This window comes from Amia ocellicauda, chromosome 6, assembly GCF_036373705.1.
Source record: "Amia ocellicauda isolate fAmiCal2 chromosome 6, fAmiCal2.hap1, whole genome shotgun sequence".
In the NCBI taxonomy this organism is placed as follows: domain Eukaryota; kingdom Metazoa; phylum Chordata; class Actinopteri; order Amiiformes; family Amiidae; genus Amia; species Amia ocellicauda.
The window spans coordinates 1019156-1045202 of record NC_089855.1 but is presented as its reverse complement, the minus strand read 5'-3'; the positions used below and the strand labels follow the sequence as shown (position 1 = coordinate 1045202).

At 39.5% G+C, this 26047-nt stretch overlaps 1 protein-coding gene and 2 long non-coding RNA genes across 3 annotated transcripts; all 3 read right to left on the bottom strand.

Annotated features, from left to right (window-relative positions):
* Positions 1 to 718: 718 nt before the first annotated feature.
* On the bottom strand, positions 719 to 22614 carry LOC136751675 (uncharacterized). Its single transcript, XM_066707468.1, has 10 exons — positions 20796 to 22614; positions 20414 to 20690; positions 19682 to 20035; positions 15512 to 15862; positions 11841 to 11906; positions 11277 to 11378; positions 11070 to 11212; positions 10304 to 10427; positions 2542 to 2591; positions 719 to 853 (listed from the first exon to the last, which is right to left on the bottom strand). Exons 2-10 carry the CDS (start codon positions 20454 to 20456, stop codon positions 719 to 721), a joined length of 1368 nt encoding a protein of 455 aa, XP_066563565.1. The 5' UTR covers positions 20457 to 20690; positions 20796 to 22614.
* A 256-nt stretch (positions 22615 to 22870) lies between these two features.
* LOC136750721 (uncharacterized) lies at positions 22871 to 23393 on the bottom strand. Its single transcript, XR_010816946.1, has 3 exons — positions 23348 to 23393; positions 23092 to 23144; positions 22871 to 22897 (listed from the first exon to the last, which is right to left on the bottom strand). It is a non-coding gene; the product is annotated as an uncharacterized LOC136750721 (long non-coding RNA).
* Positions 23394 to 24153: 760 nt separating this feature from the next.
* Positions 24154 to 25599, bottom strand: LOC136750720 (uncharacterized). Its single transcript, XR_010816945.1, has 3 exons — positions 25459 to 25599; positions 24870 to 25209; positions 24154 to 24291 (listed from the first exon to the last, which is right to left on the bottom strand). It is a non-coding gene; the product is annotated as an uncharacterized LOC136750720 (long non-coding RNA).
* Between the last annotated feature and the right edge of the window lie 448 nt (positions 25600 to 26047).

The following is a 26047-nucleotide window of genomic DNA, read 5'->3' as shown; positions in this document are numbered from 1 at the left end:
ATGCAATCCAAGAGACGATGGTCGAGAAATGGTAAGCAAGGATCAGGAACTTGGAAACACAGAAATAAGCTAGTCACAGAAATATTGCTAGGATGGCAAACAAGACTTTGCAAAGAAATCTGCAAATGTTAATTAGGGACAGGTGAGAGTTATTTGAGTAGGTGATATAGATTGATTATTCAATAATACGGGAAAAAACAGAAAGCCAGGGAAACGGAGAGAGAAGCTGGTGTGACAGGGACATCTGGTGGTGAACTTGGGAACATTCATGCTGAAGACATTACAGGAGTTAATGTATGTTCCTAACGGTATCAATGGTGCCACTGTGAGAGCGTACCATAAGAAGTGCTGTAGCTAGCGTGTGCACAGAGCAAGTTCACTAACACCTGCCCCACAGACGACAATGAAACTAGGAATCAGATCCAGCAGCAGACTCAGTCCTTCAGGATGACTCTCTTCAGGTCATTTTCCCAAGGACATTGAATACGAACATATTTGAATTGATAGTTAATATTTATTATAAATAGCACACGCAGTGAGAAGGTGAACAGTTGTAAATGTCCACACATGTAGGAACACACTGTGGCCACTTGTTACAAGTTCATTATCATTAAGATATAAAATACTTAATTGACTGTGTTTGATGCAGTCGTGTCCTGAGCCTGGAGCTCGTCTGGCCGGCCTGTCTCACAGTCACTGCAGGGTTTAACCCCCAGGGTCAGTCCCATTGCTGAGCTCTGACATCAGCATACAGCACATGTGGGTCCGTCTCTCGCCTCCTTCTCCCAGGATGCACTGCTCTGTTGGCAGTGAACTTCAGGGCAGCGTAATTCACCAGCTCTATGTCCTGATTCTGTTGAAAAAAGCACAAGTGATTTTTATGAATTAAAATTTAAATGTCTGTCTCACATTTTTATAAACATTCTTAGAGTTATTAAAAATTAAACATGACAAATGACAACACAAGATGATTTGTAAAAATGAAAACATGCCATGACCATTGACTATGTTATTGAAACCCGTTGTTGATTGTATATGTCAGATATAGCAACATAGTAGCATCTTAAACCTAACCTTACATGTTCTACTTATTGTTTAATGCTTCACTACACAGCAAAATTGCCAGTGTTCAATGTAGTCTGACTGTTAAATGTAATTTTTTGTTGACATTTCTATTTATTAAACACAATATAGTTTAATTCTGTTTGAAAAAGTTTTTCATAATATTTTGCTCTTTTGCCAAAACAGTTAAAGCCCGTAAGCAGGGCTGCCACTGCAGAGCTCATACAGAATGCAGCCGCCATGTCTCAATATAGAACAAATTGCAGTCTGTTTCAACTTCACACGTGGCATCTTTATATGATGGCAAACCAATCACTAAACATGTCAAAGGTTGTTTCTGCATTAAACATGTTCTTAATTACAGCAACATCTATAGTGTTAAAATTACAGTGTTAAAATATAGTGTTAAAAATCAGTGTTGTTTCAACACTCTTTGGGTGAAATTAACACTCTGAGAGTTAAACCATGTTGAGAGTCTGTGTTAATACTGGGTGTCAAAATAAAGAGTGTTGAATTAACACTGTACTGGTGTAAAACCAATGCTTTGTGGAAGTTTCCGGAATAATTGTTGTTTTAATGCATTTTGTCTTTCTTAATTATTGTATAAATGTTAAGTATTGTAAAGAAATTATTGTTTGAGAGTAAAATGTGCCTTTACCTGCCAATATATTTATATTTGTGTTGTCCGGTTTTAGTACCTTAAGTTTGAAGTCATGTCTTTGAGTCAACACCTACCAAAAAGATTGTCTCCTCTATGTCTCTGCTAGTGGTGGTGCTTTTGAGCATTACTGGTATACAGTATGCATGACTAGCTTGCTTGTCTTAGTGGGTCTGGGTATTTATTTATTTATTTATTTATGTACTTACTTATTTACTTAATTGTACAACCAATTAAATGACAATATGTTTTTAGATGTGTTTATATATATATATATATATATATATATATATATATATAAGGATTGCTAGAAGTGTTGTAAACCCAACAATGCATGAGTGTTAATATAAAATGTTTTGGATGGTCGTGCATGTAGGCCTACACTTTAAACAATGAGCACAGTGCTATTAGCACTGTTGTGGTGTTAATGTTGAATACTGAAAGTGTTAGAAAATTAACTCTGCGATGGTGTTAGAATTTCAAAACTTTGGACGGTGTTGATTTAACACTTTTGTGGTGGTTCCCATATATTCACTTGAATTGAATACTCATGCTGTTAAATTTGAACATTCAAATTTGCAGTGATTGGTGTATTTGCATATAATGTATAACTTTGTTAATTCACACTCAGCACAATACATATTGGACACAGAGTGCTCTATTGAAATCTTATTAAAATGGAGTTCAAAGACCAGTGCTCACTTACAGCTACACTACACCAGGTCTAATGTCATGTTTCAGTTTTCAGTTTTTAACTTGCAGTGAAAGAGGACAGAAAAAGCTCAGCATTGACACTGTAGTAGCACAGCTGCAGGGTTTACCTGGTGACTGGTGTGGGTCTTTACTGCATCAGTAGAGGACTGTGAATCTCCTGAGAGGAAGAGGAAAGAGAAAGACCAGGTTTCAGTGTCTAGTAGTGGTTAGGGTTCTGGGCTCTTGAGTGGAGGGTTGTGGGTTAAGTCCCCAGGTGGGGGAAACTGCTGTTGTACCCTTGAGCAAGGTAATGTACCTAGATTGCCCAGCTGTATAAATGGTTACAAATGTGAAAATAATGTGATGTGTTGTAACAATTGCAAATCACCCTGGATAAGGGTGTCTGCTAAGAAATCAGGTAATAAATCTCCGAATGGAGGTAACAGAGGGTTTAAGTATATTCTTATTCACGTTAATATTGTTTGTGATAAACACGTGTCATTAGGTGTTTAATGCCATGTGCTGCCAGCTCACCTGCGCCAGCACACACACAGCGTTTGACACCCCCAAGGCCAGGACAAGGGGGAAAAGACCACTGGGACCTGTAGCATTAGATTACAAATTATATTCATGAAATATGGCTAATGTCATACCAATCCACAAGAAAGGGGACAAAAGTGAGCCAGGGAATTACAAACCTATCAGTTTCACCTGCATCACCTGTAAAATGTTGTAAAAAAATATTAGACAGAAAATAGAGGAGCATCTTAATGAAAGCCAAATTCTTGGAGATAGTCAACATGGGTTTAGATGAGGCAGATCATGTCTTACTAATTAATTAGAGTTCTTTGAACATACAACTGCAGCTGTAGATCATGTGAAAGCATATTATGTGATAAACTTAGATTTTCAAAAAGCTTTTGATAAGGTTCCACACCAAAGACTGATCCTCAAATTGGAAGCTGTAGGCATTCAGGGTAATGTAAGTAGATGGAGTATGAACTGGTTGATGTATAGGAAGCAGAGGGTGTCGATTAGAGGAGTTGCTTCTAACTGGAGTGAGGTTGTTAGTGGAGTTCCACATGGCTCAGTACTAGGGCCTGTGCTTTTTCTAATCTATGTTAATGATCTGGACTCTGAGATAGTTAGCAAACTTGTCAAATTTGCAGATGATATTAAAATAGGTGTCTCAGCAGATACAATCTCAGCAGCACAGGCTATTCAAAGGGACTTAGATAACATTCAGTTGTGGGCCGACACCTGGCAGATGAAATTCAATGTGGACAAGTGCAAGGTATTACATGCAGGTAACAGAAATGTCCACTTTAATTACACTATAATTACACTATGGGAGGAATAGAACTAGATGAAGTAACGCATGAGAAAGACCTAGGAGTCTACGTGGACTCCTCACTTTCTCTATCCAAACAATGTGGAGAAGCAATAAAAAAGGCAAACACAATGCCCTAGAGGCAGTTCAGAGGAGAGCAACCAGACTTATTCCAGGTCTGAAGGGAATGTCCTACTGAGAGTCTGAGGAACTGAACCTTTTCACCCTGGAACAGAGGAGACTACGTGGGGACTTGATCTAAGTCTTCAAAATCACGAAAGGCGTCGACCACATCAAACCAGAGGAGCTTTTCATGATCAGCAGGGACACACGCACCCGGGGACACAAATGGAAATTGGGCTTCATGGCATTCAAGACAGAAAACAGGAGACACTTCTTCACACAGAGAGGCTCCCCAGCGATGTGGTTACTTTTCCTACACAAAAGCCGACAATTTGGGAACATTCAAAGATAGACTGGATGTCTAAACACCAAACAAGCACAATGGGTCTAATGGCCTCCTCTTGTTAGTAAACTTTCTTATGTTCTTATCCCACAGGGAGGGAGGAGGAACCAGGTGTGTAAAAGGCAGTTGGTTGGAGGTAAGGTGTGTCCGGTTTGTATGGGACCTCCAACAAAATGAAAGTCATGAAAATAATTTAGAAAACACACATGACAATGTATCTGATGCATAATTAAAATCATCTGCACAACAAAATGATAATAATAAAAAAAACTTGAATAAATGAGAAACAAACAAAACTAATTACAGTTATAATGTCTGCACATTGGCACCATATGTGACACTATCAACTGTGTTTTTTGTGTGATATTATTGTGGAGAATGTACAAATGGGCAACAAAAAATGTATTATATGTTATTATTTCCTCTTGTGCTGTGGCAAAGTCCAGGAATATCCAATAGGTGGCAGGCGCATGTGCTTTTTCATAGAATGCATGGAGTAAAGATATATTCAAGTGTACGGTGTCCATTTTAGGACATCCTCACACATCAGTCGTCCTCGACTCAAGTATCAAGCATCACCCACTCCGGTATCAGGATCGTTACTCACCCCTCCCTCAGTCAATCATCACTGCCCAGCCTCATGTCTCCTCCTCACCATCAAATTTAAAGACGGGGTCATGATTGGCTTTGCCAATGTCAGTGAGGCTGTGCAGCATATTCAGTCAGTGCTCACTGACTGAGTGACTCCGCCAAGTGTACAGGAGGACCTCTGTGGAGAACCTCTGGCAAATCATAGACACACAAAATCACATAACATTTCTGCATCTTGGAAAGACAAATTAATGTGTTTTAACTTCAAACTGTAAGGCTGCAGCATCCCAAAACTATCGGAATGTATGATAGAGATAGAGATAGGACACATTTATTTATTTTATACATTTCTTTTTTTAATTAACATTACATCTACTCAAATATTACAAACAAATACATATTTAAAAAAAAACACGAAAATACCAAACAAAAAATGCAGTTAGGACATGTGTCTGTGAAACCATATCAGAAACGGTTATTCTCTCTAGATCTGATATGAAAGATCTCACAGTTTTCTGTAAACCAGCATCATGATCGAGGTTATTAACAGTTTCTGGTAAATTCAGCAAAGTAAATACTTATTTATTCAAGACTATGACAACAAAATCCTGAGCTTTTATTTGACCTAACTCTGTGGACTCCAGCACAGTTTACAGGAGCTTCATCTCCTCTGGGTCCTGACCGCAGCATACTCCGAGGCCAGCTCTGAGCCACTCCTCCCTTCTCGCCTCTTTTTTCCAGCTTTCCTTGGATTCTGATCAAAATCCAGGGCTGCGTACGTCAGCACGTCTTCCCTCTGCAATATAGTCAATAAATAATGGTTATAATTAATTAATTAAAAGATCACAAAATAACAGTAACACCCCCCCCAGATAATGTGTATGTAATGTGTACTGCATAAACATCAATCAATCATATACATAAATCAATAATTATTTTTAAACGATCTAGCTTAATATGGTTATTTTAAGTACATTAATTAAAACAAGTCTGCACATTTACCTGAATATTTTGTGAATGGTGAAAGTGTTGAGCTGAAATATTTCCTGAGAAAAAAGTGTAAGAGAGAAAGAGATGTTAACATATGTTTCAGGAGATATATACCATGTTAGCGTAATCACATTACAAGACCTGAATAACTGTAATCGGCTACAGTTACTTATATGCACTACTTGTAAAAATATTGAGGTTACTTATAAATTACTAAATATATCTGAAACTCAAGACTAACACCAGCACGTCTGCCGCCAGCCCTACACCTAATACAAAATTATTAGCATACATGATCAAACGGGTAACTTATCAAGGCATTGATCCAAAGACCTGTGTTGTATATTTGGGCTGGTAAGATATGTACTAAGGGGGTTTCTGTAGTTCTAACACTGAGGATGATGAGTATTGTAGAACCTGTCTTGGAAATAACTGGAAAAGTCATTGAGATAATGCAAATAGAACTTTAATCAAGCCGGCTTGGAAGCACCACATCAGGGAATTCCTACAGTGAGAACTTAATATTCATGAAGGGCATCGACCACATCAAACCAGAGGAGCTTTTCCAGATCAGCAGGGACACTTGCACCCGGAGACACAAATGGAACTTGGGCTTCAAGGCATTCAAGACAGAAAACAGGAGACACTTCTTCACACAGAGAGGTGTCACAATCTGAACAAACCAGCGATGTGGTAGATGCTGAAAGTTTAAGAACATTTAAAAAATAGATTGGATAGGATCCTTGGATCACTCAGTTATTAATGTACACCAAACGAGCACAATGGGTCAAATGGCTTCCTCTCGTTTGTAAACTTTCTTATGTTCTTATGTTTACAAACATGAATGGAGCTTTATAGGAAGATGACGTAGAATGTTGTGGCCGTTCATCCAATCAGAAGGTACAAGTCCGAGTCTGTTTACGATCTGTCTTCCCATGAAGAGGTGATAGATCCAAAAAGCAGATGTCTTTCTTCGATGTGCACTAGGAAGATGCGATCCCATGGTCGTCATTTACATAGTGTCAATCGCTCATTAACAGAAACGGTTCCTGCCTATCTGGAGAAACGATTAAGTCCAGAAACAGATTTTAAACAAACAGCTGTAGGCTATTTCGGCACTGTGTGATCTTTTATTACTGACAGGAATTTCTAACAAATGAACCTTGTTTGACCTTTTGCTTAGCCTGCTAAAGCTAATCTGCTCAGTCTGTATACAAGCTACTTCTAATGCTAGTATTAATATAAAACATTATATAATTATCAAAAAACACTTTCTTCAACTTTCATATACAGAGTCTTCAGGTATCACATTTGTTACTTAAGTACTTCCTGCAAAAGTACTGTTAAGAGATTTCGTCAGTAAACTAATGCACTTGTTGTGCTCAAACTATTTCCCCGTGTCCATTTCTATTCCTGTATAAGTCTATATTATTGAGAAGTGTCAAAATACAGCAATCTTGGTTTCCAATTTGATCAAGATTGAATTGCAAGGAAAGTTAGAAACTTGCTGAGCTGATCACAGGACAGGCAGATGATATATAGTGTGTGATTCTTCAAAACAACATACATACACATAAAAATAACAAATACTAAAATAAACTTTACACAATAAACTGTAAACTGGTGTATAAATCCATATGCACATATCTTAGCAGACTTGTAGAATCACAACACATAAATAACCAGTTATTAAAATAGCCTAAATCTGAAATATGACATGTTATGCAACATGAAAGCACTTTGAAATGGTTTACAGCTGCATACACCGACGATGCAGAAAACGCGTACCCTACAGTACCCTACACCTAAAAGAAAAAATTGCATTAATTATCAAACCAGTGACTGATCAAAGCATTTATTCAGAGACCTGGGTTTGCAACATGATTAAGATTGAATTCCAAGGAAAGTTAGAAACTTGCTGAGCTGATCACAGGACAGACAGACGAGAGCTAGATCACCTGCGAATCTTCAATTGTTTATATATTGTGACATCTGTTAATATATATATATTTTCGTGATTTGGGTATTGGAGCAATGTATACAATGACCACATTTAAAATTACAACTCAGGGGTTTTGGCATCCAGGTACTTCCCACGTCTGGTTTTGGCGAATGTATCAATTTGTCCTTGATGTTTTTTTAACATTTAAAAGTAATACATGGCACATCCGCTACTATTTCATTCAACGAGGAATCAATCTTCCAAATATTTCAGTGCTTATAAAGTATTCTTCTAACGTCATTAGACAAATAATTGAATTCAGTTGAAAAGTATATTTTATTAACATTCTTGTTCTTACCCGTTTTCTTTCTTCGCATTTAATTAACATTTCAGTATTGTATCCCCTATTTTTGAATTTACAATACATTTCCTTGGATTTCTTTTCAAAACTATCTTCAGTTCTGCAATTTCTTCTCACACGTAGAAACTGTCCAATTGGTATGTTTCTTATCATATGGCGCGGTTGTTGGCTATTAGCTCGTAGCAAACAATTTTGATCCGTTATTTTTGAAAACACAGTGGTTTGTAAGGTATTATTTACTCCCTTAGAAATTTCAAGATCCAAAAACTGTATTGTTTGAATGTCAGACTCACACTTAAACTTTAAGTTACTATTGACAGAATTTATATAATCAACAAACTTTTTTAATTGTAGATCTGTCCCCGACCAAATTAGAAATACATCATCAATATACCAGCGCCATAAGATAATATATAGTTAAAAAATGTTTGAATTGTTGAAAATAAATTCTTCTCCCAAAAACCCATATAAGGATTTGCATACTTGGGCGCAAAGGCTGCTCCCATAGCAGTACCCTTCATTTGCAAAAAATATTTACCTTCGAACAAAAAATAATTAGAGACTCCAGAAAGTCTAAAAGAAGCTTAGACGGTGGAACTGAATCAATAGGTCTAGAATTTAAATAAAAAGATACAGCATCAATTCCACCTGCATGTGGGACATTAGTGTAAATACTGGTTACATCAAGTGAAACAAGAATAGTATCAGATTCAACTTTTAGATCATGAATACAATTTTAAACAAAGATAAGAGGGGAGTAAATGGACAAAAGTTTGCAAGAATGAATCAACATACTGACACAGAGGTTCAATTACAGATCCAATACCCTTCACAATAGGTCTCCCAGGGGGGTTTATAGGATCTTTATGTATTTTCGGCAGACAGTAGAATGCTGTTCGGATTGGATGATCTACATTTAAAAAAATCAAGTTTTACTAATCCAACCAGACGGAAGGTGCTAATGATTCATTTATATCAGATGTATTTAAGAGATTCGCCCATCCTTTTTTTTATGATGCTCTGAGGAAGATAAGTCAAAACGCAAAAAGCATCATGATGTTCACTTTTTCTCCAATAAATAATTTTTGAGACATCAGTGAATGTGGACTGTTTTTAGACGGGAGCTGCTGTCCATCCTTCCGTGACCGGATAATTGTAATACTATATGAATATATGATTTGTAGAAAATCACGTTTCAGCACGCAACAAGATTATAACTCTTCCACAATGATTGTATTACAAAGCCCAGATTGTCGGCTGTTTTATATTCAGTATAGCCTACAGTAGGCGAGGAAAGTATTTATAACTTACTAATTTTGAGGAGTGTACAGCTGAAACGCCCTATATGTATTTAATTAAAAAATTGTAGTAACATAAAAGAAAGGATATGGAGGAGAAATTCACAAACCTAGAGATATTAACTTCTGAAAAGCAAAAGTCGTGCAAAAAAGTGTCTATCGAGGTCCAAGTATTGTTAGTATGGACAGTTCAAGGTTTTGCCGCACAAGGTTCAGGGTTGTGTATCTGTGTGGGGTGAGATAATGTCAAAAGTACAAGAACTGCTTTGTTTGTCTGTGGTAAGAAAAGCATAACATAAGCTTTGCTAAAACAAAGTCATGCTTGATGCACTTTATGTGTTGTGTAAGCTGTGATATGACTGCTCTTTGTAACTATTCTCTGAGCATTGTACTCTAACAGGTTACACACAGAGTCGGAGCCCATAACAGGTATCGATTTGTATTTCTTGTATTATATAGTACATATTATCAGAAAAAAAATATGTAATTAATAATTAACAATTACATTAAATTATTAAGACTACCACTTCAAAGTAAACCATCTACCAGTGCCTTAGGTTTTTTGCAACGATTAACATCTGTATTCATTGTTCATTGCATGGCGCTTCTCAAGAGCGGTGACTGTAATTAGCCCAAGGAAATGAGCTCTTGACATTGCTCTGCCGGTAACGTGTCCCCTTTGTGATTAACATGTCCACTTTACTGTTACATTTTCTTCTCTGTTCCATTGCACGGTTTTGTATCATTATTATGAATTATTATTATTAATACTAACGTTTATATCTACCTGAATACATTGTGTAAAGTGCTCTGTGGTAACTTGTTGCGAAGTGTTCGTCACAAACTAAAAAGTGCGGTCTACCCACAGGGGCAGTGATATATTCCAGGAGTGTATTACTGAAGCCCGTTTACCTGTGCTGTGTTGATTGTGCCTTGTGCGGTAAACCTTCCAGAGAAGGACTGCGATCAGGATCAGCAACACGGCGATCACTCCAGCCAGGCAGGACGCACTGAAGCAGCCCGCCATCGCACTGATCTGTCCAGAGACAATACACTGCTTCATTCATTATGATCTTCCACCAAAGACAGAGCATACATAATCAACAAAGCCATCTGAAGTTTTGTGACTTTCTAGAGCATATTCTACTCAACATGGACTATAAGCATCTGCAACAGCAATAGACTCTGATTCTTCCTACTGTATACAGACCAGGACCTTCCTATCCAAACCTGTGACCTAGAAACAAGGTCACAGAGTTACTTATACACTGATTCTGCCTGCCATCGTCAGGCCCTTCTGGCAATGTCAAATGCAACAATTAACATCCAATTACATTCCCACACTTTAAAAATTAAAACATTACCTTCTCTCTTCACACTTATGTCCCCTGCATCTGTTACAGCTTTGTGCCCTTGAAATCAACCATAACAATTACAGTCATCATCATTGTCATAAGTAGAAGGTACATGTTCAGCACTCTGCATGAAAAGTGTTTTCTCTCATTGGAAAATATAATTTCTCTGGTAATTGTGTATCTAATTAATATTATGGGGAACATATTTTAAAACCCTGGTCAAGTGCAGTCAATATTAACATGATCTTTAGCGATAATTCTATCTATCTATTAAATTATCTATATTATTGAGATTCCTGTAGAGGAATCGCCATCCCAAAGACCATGTGAGCTCCGGGTATCATCCCACAGAAATACAGCCCAGAGTCCGAGGACGCCAGGCTGGAGATGCTGAGGTTAAAGCTCTCTGTGCTCCTCTGCGCTGAGAAGCGGCTGCTGTCGAACCCATTGTGAAGAGTGAACGTGTCTGTAGGTGGACAGTATGCACACAGGAGACCGGTCAGGGTCTTGTTTAAACCAGGCCAGGTGACCTGGGTCTCTCAGCGCTGTGGAGCAGTGCAGGGTGACCGCGCCACCGAGCGGCACTGTGTCCGAGAGAGGAGCCCGGGAGACGGCGCCTGCAGGGGCCTCAGCTGGAATCCACACAGGAGAGAAGCGGTTACTGAGGCAGTGATGACTGGATTTCATATTCTCACCTGTCCAGCACTGACCCCTTTTCAGTTCCAAATTAACAAGATTAATACAGAAACTAAAGTGATACATTATATATTAAAAAAAGGAAGAAGGAAGATTTCATATTCATACAACTTTTTAAAGTAAAGTTTCCTGGTACTGCTGACATTTTCAATTTCAATCACAATCACAGAGATCAGTGCATTCTTAATTCTGTTTAAATACACAAACTCAGATATTATGTTTTTCTCTCCAGTCAAGTATTCCAGCCCAATGTATGTTGTGATCCTATTGCAATATGTGCAATATGTCCATTAAACAGCAACGTGGCAGCAGTGCCTCGGTCTGTGTCTATTGTGTGATACAATGTCAGGCATCCCTGTCATTGTAGATCAGTAACAGCAGTGAAACAACGTACTTACAGGTGGTGTAAAGGAGCAGCAACAGGGCGTCGATGGCAGGCATCCCTCCCCAGTGCTGCTGCTGAGCTGAATGAGCCCAGTGGGGAGGGCAGGGGGAGAGGCCTGGCCCCAGTTCTGATAGGCAGGCCGAGCACAGCCTGCCTGCTCATAGGCTGTCACCGAATTAATCAGTGCAGCTCATCAGCGGGTCAGAGCTTCCACATCAGTCCCTATATTAACACAATTACCTTAAAATAGAGAGCCTGTGATGCGGCAGCCTCGCCGCTAGAGAGCAGAGCCTGGGTGCTTCAACAGGCAGCAGAGACGAGAAGCAGAGTTCATGGCATTATTTCTGTATCACAGGCATTTAGAGTCTGTGGCTCAGTGTGGAAAATTAAAGAATTTACAAAGTCCAAGATACATCAAATCTCATCACAAAGCTAAATTGCCCTTGACTTTATTCCTGGTGTTGATGCATTGATAAATATGCAATTAACCCAATGCAGGAGCTCGTGTGTTGCCTTTTGTGAGTCTCTAGAGCAGCGCAGTGCACAGGCTGTAGGCAGAGCAGGGTCTGGACAGGAATGGACAGCAGAGATCACTTAATACATGAGTTGCACTGACAGCGCCTGTGGGCGAGTGTGTGTGCAGTGCAGTGCTGTCTGACTGCATTAGAGGAAGCACATGACCTCAGTCCCCCACTAGAGGGTGTGTGGGCATATATGGAGCTCAGACTTCACAGCAGTTAGCTCATCTACCTGCGCAGCTGTCACTCAGCTCCCTGAATGTGTGTCCTGTTGTCTCTGAATGATGGACCTGGCTGGAATCAGGCAGCTGGACCGAGGAGCATGTCAGCATCAGAAGAGATGCATGCTTTTAGGTCATGTGCAGTTGTCTACAAGCCGTATAACTGATGTCAATGAATTCCACATGGCTCCATAGAAACTGCTTGAATACAGGCATTATGGGTCTCAGTTGGGAGTCCTGCTGCTCTGGCAATCTCTGGCGCAGTGGCATCTCCTGAGCTCTCAGGGGAAATAACCAGATGAGCCAGAGTCACCGTTTCTGAATCCTGCTTCCCAGAAACCACTGCGGACGAGCTGCCATTCCCGAGTCACTTCCCAACAGCAAAAACAACCTAAATTTGATCTCTGATACAGTTTCCATTCTGCATATTATTCCCGATGTGTGATATTCCACTGGCACACATACGATGTGCACATAAGGGACATTTCCAGAGAGAATGTTTTCTGAATATATTGCAATATTGGAAGAACAGACTAATAAATATATTGAAATATAGTTTGAAAATATAAAGACATTGATATAAATGCATGTATATGAACATATAAATATTAGATTTTGAGACTCTTTCTGTTTAAATGTAATATATCTATAAAACACGCTTTCAGGATATGTTTCTAGAGGGAAAGGACACATATGTTCACAGTACTGTGGTCGGTCATCTTTAGAGGTGAAACAGCAGGAGATTTCAGGTAATGTATTAACTATGATTATGTCTTTTATCTTTATCTAAACTTCTCTTCAGATCAATGAGATTTTAACAGACCCACACGTGCATTATTCTGCAATGGGACACAATTATAACCCCCCCCCCCATGATCAGCTCTGCAGTACAGCTTCCTGGCACAGACGTCTTGGCAGACAAACTTCAAGACCCTGAGTCATGGAAGATGAATCTGGACCTGTAGGGAAACTGAGCCCCCTGCGCAGCTGCCCTCTCACACAGCAGCACGAGCGGCTGCTGGGGATTTCCACAGACCGTCACCTGAGCCCACAGCAATTTCTTACATAACAGCTGTTTCACAGTTTAGTCAAGCAGACAGAGTGCTGTCTGTACCACCATGAGATATGAAATAATGTCATGCCAGACAATACATCACTCAAGCCTTTATTAAATTCAGTCCAAATAAAGTTTTTCATTTTTATATGTTCTTTATTGGTTTAATAGTTTAGATTCAATATTTAGAAATATAAAGTTCACAGTGGAGCTAGGAATCATACAAAATATAAATTATTGTAAATTCATTTCACTATGTTTCTGAATGAGACAATTACTCTTTGTGTCTCGGACACTGTCCGCATTTCCAGTGTTCAGTCTGTCTGATGGTGCTGGACCTGTGAATACACAGCCTGTCTGTCCATCTCCCTCCTCTTCCTCTCGGGCTTTGTCCTGCTGCCTGTGAAGCTCAACATGTCTGCATCCTGAAAAAAGCATCACCGACTGATTATGTACCCTTCTAGATTCTTAAGGGCTTTACAAAAATTATTAAAAAAACATCATTCATTGGCCATGAACGTTCTTCCAGTACAGATGAAGCATCAAAAACAGAATCACACCCTCACCATGTGCACACTGTAAGCAATGATATGAGCAACTATCGACAAAATACATATTTTCATGGTTTAAACATAAATAACAGATTTACCTGACGATATGTGGAGTCTCTGTCAGAGTGGTGACGTGGTGACTGGGAATCAACTTTTAATGAGAAAGAGAGAGACAGAGACAGAGGCAGAGATAGTAGCATGGGTAAAAATACATGTGCTGTATTATAAAACCTTTCTGATCAGAGTTAAGATATCCTATTGGATTTAGATTTAAGATAGCATGTCCTTTTACTACCTGTGCTCCACAGGTTACCCTGCTGAGATATCACACATGTGCCCCCCAGAAAAGAGCAGCTTCTCTGCGCTGGAGCACTACACTCCCACCTGCCCACAGTCCAACTCACTCTACAGTTACTTCTGGCCATTATGTAGCCCTGTGTAAGTCCTGAGTTGACCTACTAAGCCTCTACACCACTGCGCAGGGTCCCACATTTCCATAATGACATGACTAGAACGTTCTGAGCCTCCAGACCACTGCATCCTGGCTTTACCAGACTCTACATCTTCTTAAATGTCATAGTGCTTTAATGTCAGCCTGTGCTGCGCAGGAGGAAAATACTTCTTTCGTACTTGTGGTTAGAAAAGTTCTGAATGTTATTGTGTTGAACAACAATGTATATTTAGTTTGAACTGCAGGAAGCGATCAGTGCATAAAACCTGTCAGGAAAACAAAACAACACACCACACCTCCACTTGATTGCTATATCATCTATATGTTTCCTTTAACCTTAGCTTTTGCCGGGTAAAACTGCAAATAGTTACTTAATTGTATTTTTAATATTCAATTACTCACACTGGACTGACAGAGAAATCACAACAGAACTGTATTTACTGCTTCATTTATAAGACCTGCCAACCTGCACAGTGCCGGTGTGTCCTTGCCTTTCTCCTCCTGCACAGGACCATGGAGAGAACTATCACCAACACAATGTTTTTTGCCACTGATGTCAAAATAATTTAATACAATGTGATTTGAGTTGATGCTGTAACAACGACAAAAATACAACAACTGATTAGTTGTAATCATATTTTCTTAAGCATTATTTTTTATTTATGCATTTTGAAATGTGTTGCAATAAGCAATTAAAAATGAACACCTTCCAATTGCAAGTTATCATCGCAGTGTTTGAGGTTTGATGGATAAAGAAATTTGCTGGGAAATAATGGAATTCACTCAGCAGTTTCAAGACCTCAATCTGAATGCAAAGTTGATTATAACTTTTATCTTTGAAAAAAATATATATATGCATTTTGTACTTCCATAAGTAACAGAAAATAACCTGCAATCTCCAGCCGTGTCCCATTGCCAAACAGGATCTGCCCACATGTGGCCACAGCACAGTAGTAAGTCCCAGCGTCAGAGGAGCGGAGGTTCCTCATGGGGAGCTCATAGACACAGCCCTGTGCAGGAAGCCCAGGCTCAGAGCTGCTCTCACACGGATCACTCCTGTTCCCATGGGTGTAAATGAGTCCTGGAAGGGCTTCTCCTGAGCCATGCCTGAACCAATGAACACTGGGCTCTCCTGCACAGGTCTCAGTGTGTATTGTACACTGCTGAGTCACACTGTCTCCTGGCTGGACGGGGACAGACGCCGGCTGCTGCTCCACTCTCCTGCTCACTGACTCAGAGCCTAAAGTAATTTGTATTTTTTTTAATTATTATATTCTTTGTTTTATGTAGCTGATTTTGTTTCTATCTATATTGCCATATAAATACATTTATATAATTGGAAAAAAGAAACTGACGTCAATGTATGACTACATGTTCCTGAATAAATCTCAGCATGTTCTGTCTTTCGGTTAGCTAATACAGACCTTAAAAAGATAAGAAATAGGATGTTCAGAACCTGTAACAGAAAATGCAGAAATGAATGATAATATCCAATTTTAACTTTAAGTGCCAGAAAGGTTCCGTTCCCAAAGTGTATTAAGTTCTTGAAGATGATCCCGCAGTGAAACCAGGCAACGTCCCCTGACTCAATGTCAGAAAGGGTGAGATTGAAACTCCTGCTGTCCTTCTTCACTGTGAAGCGAGAGCTGTTGGCAAATTGTCCATGAAACTCTGCTTGCTCAGCATTGGAGTAAACCTCTGCTACGCACTGCAGTGCCTGTCCGACGGGCTGCTTGAACCAGATCCAGGGAGCTAATTTCTCAGAGAGAAAACACTCCAGGGTGACGGAGTCTCCAAGCCGGGCTGCCACTGAGGTTCGGGGCTGTGAGATGTTGTCTGTCATGATCAGGGCTTCGCAGAAACAAAGGATTAGTGAAGTAATAAAAGGAAAACAAATTAAATATGAATGGAATCTGATGCCTTAGCAGCAATGGAAAATCTGACAGAGAAAGAGAAACTGGCCTTTTAATTCTGTGTTAATTCTGTGCTAAAATAGGCAATGCTATTCTACGCACTTTTACATTCCTAGCCAGAGGTGCCAATGTTTAAAGAGTTTGTAATTTTCATCATTACCCAGGTAGACTAAGTGAATCCCTGCCTTTTAAGAGGAATTACAATAAAACATAAACATAAAAGAAAAACTGTAAAGATGGTTCATATAATTGAGTAAACCAATGCATACAAAAGTAAATGGAGTGCCTGGACTCTACAGTTGCACAGAGCCTTTTCTTTATTTCATGATCTAAATTTCTGTCAATCGGCTGTAGTACATGTGGGTCTCAAAGTGACTTGAAATGTCCTTTTCTTTTGTTATTTGTATCCTATGGCGTAAACACGTGCTATAAAATATTTCACTCACTCAACTGGTTGAGAAGCAGCAGGGTTATGCACAGCGGCGGCATCGCAGCGGCTCTTATGATGGGAGCTGCCCTGGAGTTGAGGATGCCTGAGGGTGAAGGTGCTTCTTCACACAGGCGGTTCTTCAGTCATTGTAAAGGTGGGTGATATGTTGCATCATCGGGGCTGAGGTGAGAGGAAAACGCCCACTGTTGCTTTGTTTTTTGTTTCTATTGACCAACAGCACACACAGAGTTGTCATGCTGTGCCCTGTATGCTGTGTTAATACATGACACACTCCACTCAGCTACAGGTGTGTCCCAATTCAGGTATGTCTAATTCAGTGTCAGGTGTCCTGAAATGGATTAACAGTAAAGCACAAGATTTAGAGACCCAGTGAAAACAGATACATTCATTCATCAATCAATCTTTCAGTTATTTCATTCTTTTCCTAATTTGCAGTGCTCACATTAAGGGGGGGTATTGGTTGAAATGGGGCAATGGGGGCTGTCTGTTGAGAGGAATCTGCTGGGGCTTCAGATGGGTTTACTGGGGGGTCTGCTGAGAGGGGGGCTCTTTCTGTCTATATTGCGTTTCTGCTGCTTTCCACTGCACTTCTGTCTCCATTCACAAATGGTTACAAGCTGTTTGGTATCAGTAAAGGCAGGTAAAATGCCAGCGGAATGAGAGGCTGGACCAAATCATAACCTTGACCTACCCATGAATCATAAACTACAAACTTGAACCCTTGATCTATAAGTAGCAGAACGTGACTTCTGACAATAAATTCAAACTTGATAGGATACGTTTTATCCAGAAATTAAGCATGATTTTCAAGGTCACAAACATTTATGGACATACATTTTAAAAACATAAAGAAATAGATTTTCAAATATACAAATGTATATGAAAATATATTTCAGCAAACACTGTTTATTGAATGTATTTAAATATGTGTCAACTTGATACTCCTTTATATTTAAATAAAAATATTCATATGTATAATGTAATTCTTGATGGTAAAACACCATCCTCCTCTACCACAATATCCCTCGTTTTCAGAAATGAAGACATGACTATCTGTACAGAAATATGCTCCTATTTAAACACACCATTTATTGTGAGTTATCTCAGTACAATTACACTGTAATGTGCCAGTTTTCCAATGACTTTACTATTCATTGATTTTACCTGGCTGTGGTTTTCCATTGATTTGTTTGTGATGTAACTTCACCTCTAAATGTTCTGACATGATTTCACTTTGCTTTCCTAAGCTTTTTGGCAGTTATACCATGATTAAACTACAGTAAACATCTATAACAGACAGTTAAACTTTCTCAGCAGAAAGAACAGATTGTATTCTGCCTTCCTAACTTAAACTAACTATTTGATCCTGATTATTTGGCAATTAGAAAGAAAGCTTTTAGGATCCTTTTCCCAATTCAGTGACACCGATGTCTTCAAAGGAAAACACAGCACTTGCTTTAATGTAAAAAACAAACAACAAACATGGATTTTATTTGTCTCCTATTGCTTTTAAGTATTTGTGTTTAACATTGCCAAACACATTTTGCTTCAGGACAATTTATAGAAGCACATTCTTTCCCCGGGACAATTCTCAACACAAATGAGACACGGAGATGCACTTTATGGAAACAATCATTTATTTGTATTGTAAAATCAATAATAATCATCTTCATCATCATCACAATTCGATATATATATATATATATATGTTTATATGGACATTACCCCACAATTTTACAAATATAAATAAAATTGAAAATATATAGACGTACAATTTTATATATATAGTATGTATAATAAATAGGATAGTAAGAAAGTACACACATAGATAGTGATAGAAAAGTGTGTGTGTTAAAAGCACACTCCACCAGGAGGTGTTAGTGCTGCTCCTCTCCATGGGACTGTGCTGAGGTGTCGGCTGTTTCCGTCTCAAGAACAAAGCAGAACGTACAGAAACAAACCCACAGTTATCAGCTCTGAAAAAAAGAAATGTTGTGGAAATGATACGTTGTTCACAACAGGTATCCTGCAGATCGTGAGAGAGATGAATGCTGGGATGAGCTCAACAGTCCCCACCCCACAGTAATAGTGCTTTTGTCGCTCCTGCTTTCAGGCATGGCATGTCCCGATCAAAACTGTGTTGTGTCTTTGTCAGTGGTGTTTACTAGTGTGTTGGTATAAAACAGGCCTGCACACACACATACAATTATAGATAAAGAGAGAGACAATCACAGTTTTGGCCCTTCTGACTTTTGTTCATTTCAAATTATTTACTTCTCCCATCCAATATCAAACCATTATTATAATAATATTGTGAATTTGCAAAGTTAACTGAATTATATTCAGTACATATAAGGAGAGAGAGATGGAGACACAGAAGTATGAAAGTCCATGTTCAGTAAACTGGGTTAGGTGTTGTCTTACCTTTACAGTCAACGATGACTGTGTTTGAACACACCCATATCCACTATTGCTATTATTACTAGGATGATTATTATGGCATACAAGTCTATATAAAAATATGAAAATGACGTGTTATTATTATGATCACCATTATTATTAGCATTGTTTGTATATTAGCATAATAATATATCATATACTATTGAATGAATCACCAGAAATAAACCTATATTATTGTGAGGGTCAGGACAATAACTTTGTGCAGTACGCGTGTTACAACACATGGGGTGGGTACCTGCCAGCAGGAGTGCGGTGCCGTTCCCAAACTGCACATCATTGTAGCTCACGGTGCCGCAATAATACATGGCCACGTCTGAGGGCCTCACCCGTGACACGGTCAGCAAGAAGAGACCGCCACCCTTCTTCACAGAGAAACGCGAGTCATTGTCAAACTCATTGTAGAAAGTGGCCGTATCTGAAGTCCCGTAGGCAGACAGGATGTATCTGGGAGGCTGCCCTAGATCCTGTTTAAACCAGATCCAGTTGATCAGTCGTTTTGTTGTAATGTGGCACCGCAGAGTGACAGAGTCCCCGGGCCGCACTGCCACCGCCAGATCGGGCTGAAGGACCACATCTTCAGGAACCACTCCTGGAACATACATACAGATCACACACACACACATGCACAAAACACACACATATAGAACACACACACACACACACACACACACACACGTACATACATAGAACACACACACACACACACACACACACACACACACACACATACATACATAGAACACACACACACACATGCACAAAACACACACATTCACACACACACACAGAACAAACAAATGCACACACTTGTCAATCACTTTAGTGGTTCACTTAAATGCAGTATCATATAGATTATATATTAATCAGGATTAATAATAATAATACAAAAAATGTACTAAGAGACTGCAAATAAATCTTTGTATTAAAATTGTACATCCAGCTCATCAGTTTCGTCAAAGTGAATTACCGGTCGTGAAGTAAAGCCCAGCCAGCGTGAGGAAGAGGGCCATGCTGTCCACGCGTGTCCGGTGGCGCGGGAGTGAGCGCAGCGCAGAGCCCAGGGGTACGGTGTGGAGGACCGCTGAGCGTTTGGTCACACAGGCAGCGCACTCCCAACTGTGCGCTGTTTTCACTGATCACTGCTCTGACTGCCCTGGTGGTTTCTCACTGTGTTGCATCACAGCTTCTGCTTTGTTTCTCATGTATCCAACAGAGAGAAAAAACATCCCACAAGCAGGACTAAACTGGATCAAAAAGAACAAGAAACAGCATCAGCCTTCTCTCTTTGATCTGTCCACACCGGTGAAGCCTGCAAACCACACACATCGCAGTCCTGTCACAAAGCTTACCGGCCGGGATGGTGAATTCAGACAAGGCAGGGCTGTAGCTCATCTGCACTGGGTCAGTCAGCCAGGTAAAGGAAACAGAGCTGTTCATCTGACAGGAAGCTGTGGGTGCTCTGTGCTGCTTGACCTGTCATAGCGGTGGAGCGAATATGTGTCAGGCACTGTGGTCTGAGCTGGAGCGCCACTATTCAGAGCGCTGTAAAACACGAAAGGTCACTGTTTCAGCTGACAAACAAACAGCGTGTCACTGTGATTGAGGTGCTGCAATGCTGCAGTTCTGCAGTGTGACATGGGCCGATGTGCGACTTCCTCAGTAGCTGCCATCACACATCACAATACCTGTTTTATATCTCCTGTTGGTTTAGATGCATCTGCTGTATTTCCTACAGCCTGGGATTGTGCAGCACAGTTGTGTGACTGGTTTCAGGTACTGGCAGGTACAGCCTTCTCACGAAGAACCTCCCTGAAGCCAGACTCTGATGGATGTGGTCTTCCACTTTCAAAACACATTTTTTTTTGGCCTCTGTTTGTCTCTGGATTGTGTTCAGTTACTCTAATTGAAATTAGAATCAGCGCAGCTCTCAGATTTTGGTACTGAAATGTAAACCTCGTGAAAACCAAAAGCCATGTGCCAGAAAATAAAAACAAAAGCTATAACAAGTCAAGAAAGTTGAAATATTAACAGCAGCATTTCCATATGGGATTTCATATTGGTCTGCAGCACTGACGATCCCCACATATGGTCATGATTGTGACATTAGACGGTGTGAGTGAGACCAGGCTGCCCTCACAGAGCACCTGCTGTCTCTATACAGTCTCACTACAGACGAAGCCCCCTGCCGGCCGCGGAGACAGCAGCATCCTCACCACATCATCCACAACACCTTGCACACACGGGGTGGCTGGCTTATCTCCACATTATCTCACCACCACTGCTGTTTGTCAAACAGATCAGTATCTCTGCTCATCACAGTGCCTTCAATCATGTATATATTGAATTACTGTTTCAGTTCTCTGTTGCAATCAACCACGGAAAACCTGCACTATACCACAACATCTCATAGTGGCTTTAATGAGAGCCAGGTTCTGATTCATTCCCTCAACTGTCTGTCAAAGAGAAAATGAAAGTTGTGTTCAGTAAACATTTCAGGGCCTAAAAAACAGCTGACCAGTATCCCTATACTATGTGCTGCATGAACACTGGTGTTGAAATGCTGTTCAATCTCTGTTTCTGCTTTTTAAATGACATCCTTGCTGCAATACAAAAATAAAAACAATATTTAAACATCTAATATGTACGTAATTAAACAGGATTAACTCCTTTTAGGCTTTTGCTTAATATGGTCACACTCATTTAATTAGGAAGAAGCATAATTAATCTGTTGCACAACAGGGGGTGAGGAGGGTTGAAATAGTGTATTTAGAATGTATTCATTGTGTGTTATTGTTTAATAACATCCTAATTACATTGAAACAAATGTGTAATTACAGATACATGCTTAAACCGGCGCAAATATAATGTTCTCGCAGTGAGGTGACAGCTGTCTGTTTTCAACCTGAAAATCATAAACATCTGTCAGACCAATTAAATTGCCAAATATGAGTAACCTTTATTAAGTTTATATTGTTTTCTATTCTATCCATCCATCCATCCATTTTCGAAACCGCTTATCCATGTGGGTCGCAGGGCGTTTTCTATTCTAAAAGCTGTCAAATTCTCACCAGGAATTAATAATGAATGTTATAAATTACACCTGTACAAAACAAACAATGGCAATACAACACTTACAGCAACAGAATTAACCAGGCTTTCATTTTTAAAATAAATTACTTTGACTTTTCAGAATATTCTTCAGAATCATTCTTCTAGGATAATGTATTTTAAGGCATTTAAACTGCTTTGTCAGTCGTGCATTTCCCAGTGAATCTCGTGTCTCTGCTGTGCAGACTGGGAGACACTGTACCCAGAAGCTTCTGTCTGTCTGGTGGTGCTGGACCTGAGAATACACAGCCTGTGTGTCCGTCTCCCTCGTCTTCCACCCGGGTTTCGTCCTGCTGCCAGTGAAGCTCAAGGCAGCGTAATTTAACACGTCTGTGTCCTGACTCTGATGAAAGAGGAGCAGCTTTGGATATGAATATGTTGGTGCTGGAGATTTAATTAAGTCTTTCTTGGTTTGCTATAATGACAATGTTCAGCAATACATACAGTAATTAGCACAAGGTATCGAACAGTTTACTGTTTTACAATATTATCTGGGCATCTCTTTTAAATCCATGCAGTAGTTAGTAATAGTCTTACCTTTACATCACTGGAGTTTTCTCTTGTGTGGTGATGATGGGAAAGTTGTTTACCTGAAAGTTGTAGAACAAGAGAGATTTGATGTGATCTATCAACACCATCCTCATTTTGTCATTACATTTCAATCTGAGGGCAACACATTTTGCTGCATATTAATTAATAAGTTGGTCAATTGATTCATGACTTAATAAGGGTACACTTCTCTCACACCAATCTTATGTTTAAGACTGTAAAGAAATCATGAATCTAAAAATACCTTAATTACACTCTTTATCTCGATGAAATACTCTGTAAATATGTGTTAATCAATTGCAGTGCAAGGTTTTGTCAGCCTGCTCGGGTATTTCATGGCATGGAAACCTGCACAGTGTTCACACTCCTTCGCCCATCTGCAAACGAGGAACACAATGCCACCCGCAAAGAAAAGGTTTGTTGCCACCAGAGTGAAGATGACATAGTAAAGTATGACTTCATGAGGTCCTATGATTTAAAAACACAACAACAATATTATAAAAGTGAATGATTGTTAAATGCATTTAAATGTTTGGTACAAAAATAAGTCGAACTTTGAGCCTCTTAATCTCAGTCCATGAGAAACATATGCATTCAGATCTCAGTCAGTCCTCTGAGCCATCCATCTGATCAAACTGCTAACAATGATGCTTTCAAAAATCTAAAGACTGCTCCCCGAACACAGAAGCTGTGTACACTCTTTAGAAGCTAGCTGTGTGATTTCACTGAAGCCTATTTCATACATACACATGCTTTTAATATGTGGAATATTTAGGGTAACAGAAATTAACAGTTAGTTCATGAGTTAGTGAGTGCATTTAAGTTATTTTAAATTACCTGCAATGTCCAGCTGTGTCCCGTTGCCAAACAGGATCTGCCCACATGTGGCCACAGCACAGTAGTAAGTCCCAGCGTCAGAGGAGCGGAGGTTCCTCATGGGGAGCTCATAGACACAGCCCTGTGCAGGAAGCCCAGGCTCAGAGCTGCTCTCACACGGATCACTCCTGTTCCCATGAGTGTAAATGAGTCCTGGAAGGGCTTCTCCTGAGCCATGCCTGAACCAATGAACACTGTGCTCTCCTGCACAGGTCTCAGTGTGTATTGTACACTGCAGAGTCACACTGTCTCCTGGCTGGACGGGGACAGACGCTGGCTGCTGCTCCACTCTCCTGATCACTGACTCAGAGTCTGAATTAATGCCACAAGCAATATTTCAAATTGGAAATCTTTTCAAAATTAAAATTTAGACTGTCATCATTTAAATACATCCATTAAGATCTACCTGTTAAACACAAATTATTCAAAGGAGGAAAGAGATCGATAATTGCAATAAATGTGCTCTGTGATGAATGATGCTGTGCAGCAATCGTTTTTAGCACTTTTCCTCAATAATATCTAATGCACAGATTTATTTTTTCCTGGTTATTTCAACATTACAGATGTCGATAAAATACTGTCAGGTTTTGAAGTTGTGTCTTAACCCGTAAATCAATTTATATTTTATTTTAAATTATTTTCTTCCCTTTCCTTCATTCAAACATTTTAATCTACATTAAAAATATAATTACTCCACCTTAATCCAATGTTCTCCCATAGTTAAATTATAAATGACAAAAAACTCACAAACAATTTTCATTTTTCAGTAACATTTACATAATTCTCATATCAAACATCACAAGCTATGCAACATGGTCAAAACGTGGTGTGAACCGAGCCCTGGATAAGGGTGTCTACCAAGAAATAAATAACAAATAAATAATATTTACCCTTTAGGATCAATATGGTTCCCTTCCCAAACCTCATGTAGTTGAAGTAGACGGCTCCGCAGTAGTATGCTGCCACATCTGATGGTTTGGTGCTTAGAATTGTTAGATTAAAACTTCTGTTTTTTGTCTGCAAAATCTCCATACAGTTTGACTTCTTCTGAATTTGAGTAAGAAGATGTTATGTGCACAGGTGCCTGTCCCACACGATGCTTGTACCAGACCAGATGAAAGGTCTTCTCTGTGGAGAAACAGCAGTCCAGAGTGACGGGGTCCCCAGGCTTAGCCATGATGGAGAGACGTGGCTGCGAGACGATCCCTGCAGACATGGCACCTGTAGAGCCTTTGGCAGAAAGATAATAAAATAATATCAATCATGAGGCACGGTGAAGGAGAGAAAGACAGAATACTCCATCACATTGTTCTATTTTAATTGTTTATAGAAGAGAAATTAGTCTAAACTGAACTTTACAATAATCATGGTCCTCGTTTGGTTATGGGAATTATTACTTATATCATTTATTACTATGATGATAATGATGATGATGATGGTGATGAAGATTGTTATTACTACACTAAGGTTTCCACTTACACACTTTCCAGAAAAGCATGAGTGTTAGGCAACAATTCCTCATCCTCTCCTCGTCTAGGCAGTCAAGGCAGTTTGAATGAAGGAGCTCAGGCTAGCACGGGGTCCTCATTGCTTCGTAGCACAGCAGCAGGGTGTGATAAACAAGCACACCTTTTGTATGAAGTAAAATCAATCTGATGAGCTGAGAGGAAAAACACCCACTGATCAGCAATGTCTCACTACGTCAGCAAATACCGCAGGTCTAAAAACTACCATTGCACGTGGGCTTTCTTGAGACTTTAAAATGCTCTGTATTTCATAGATTAAATCTTGCCATTTACTGTTTGTCAAGATAGTTATGAGGAATTACATTAACAGAAAAATATGAAATCACAGCAGCTTCTACCATGAACCACCAGAAGCACACAAACTACCAGAGCACACTGTACAGATTCACAGACAGCCTGCTTGCAAGTGGTGGGGCCAAACATTTAGTCTTGTGTAAAAGATTATTTCTCAAACCCACTGAGAATCATATTCATGCAGATTAAATTTGATTATTTTATTCAAAAAGTGAAAATGAAATAAAACCCGATCCTGTACATATGAA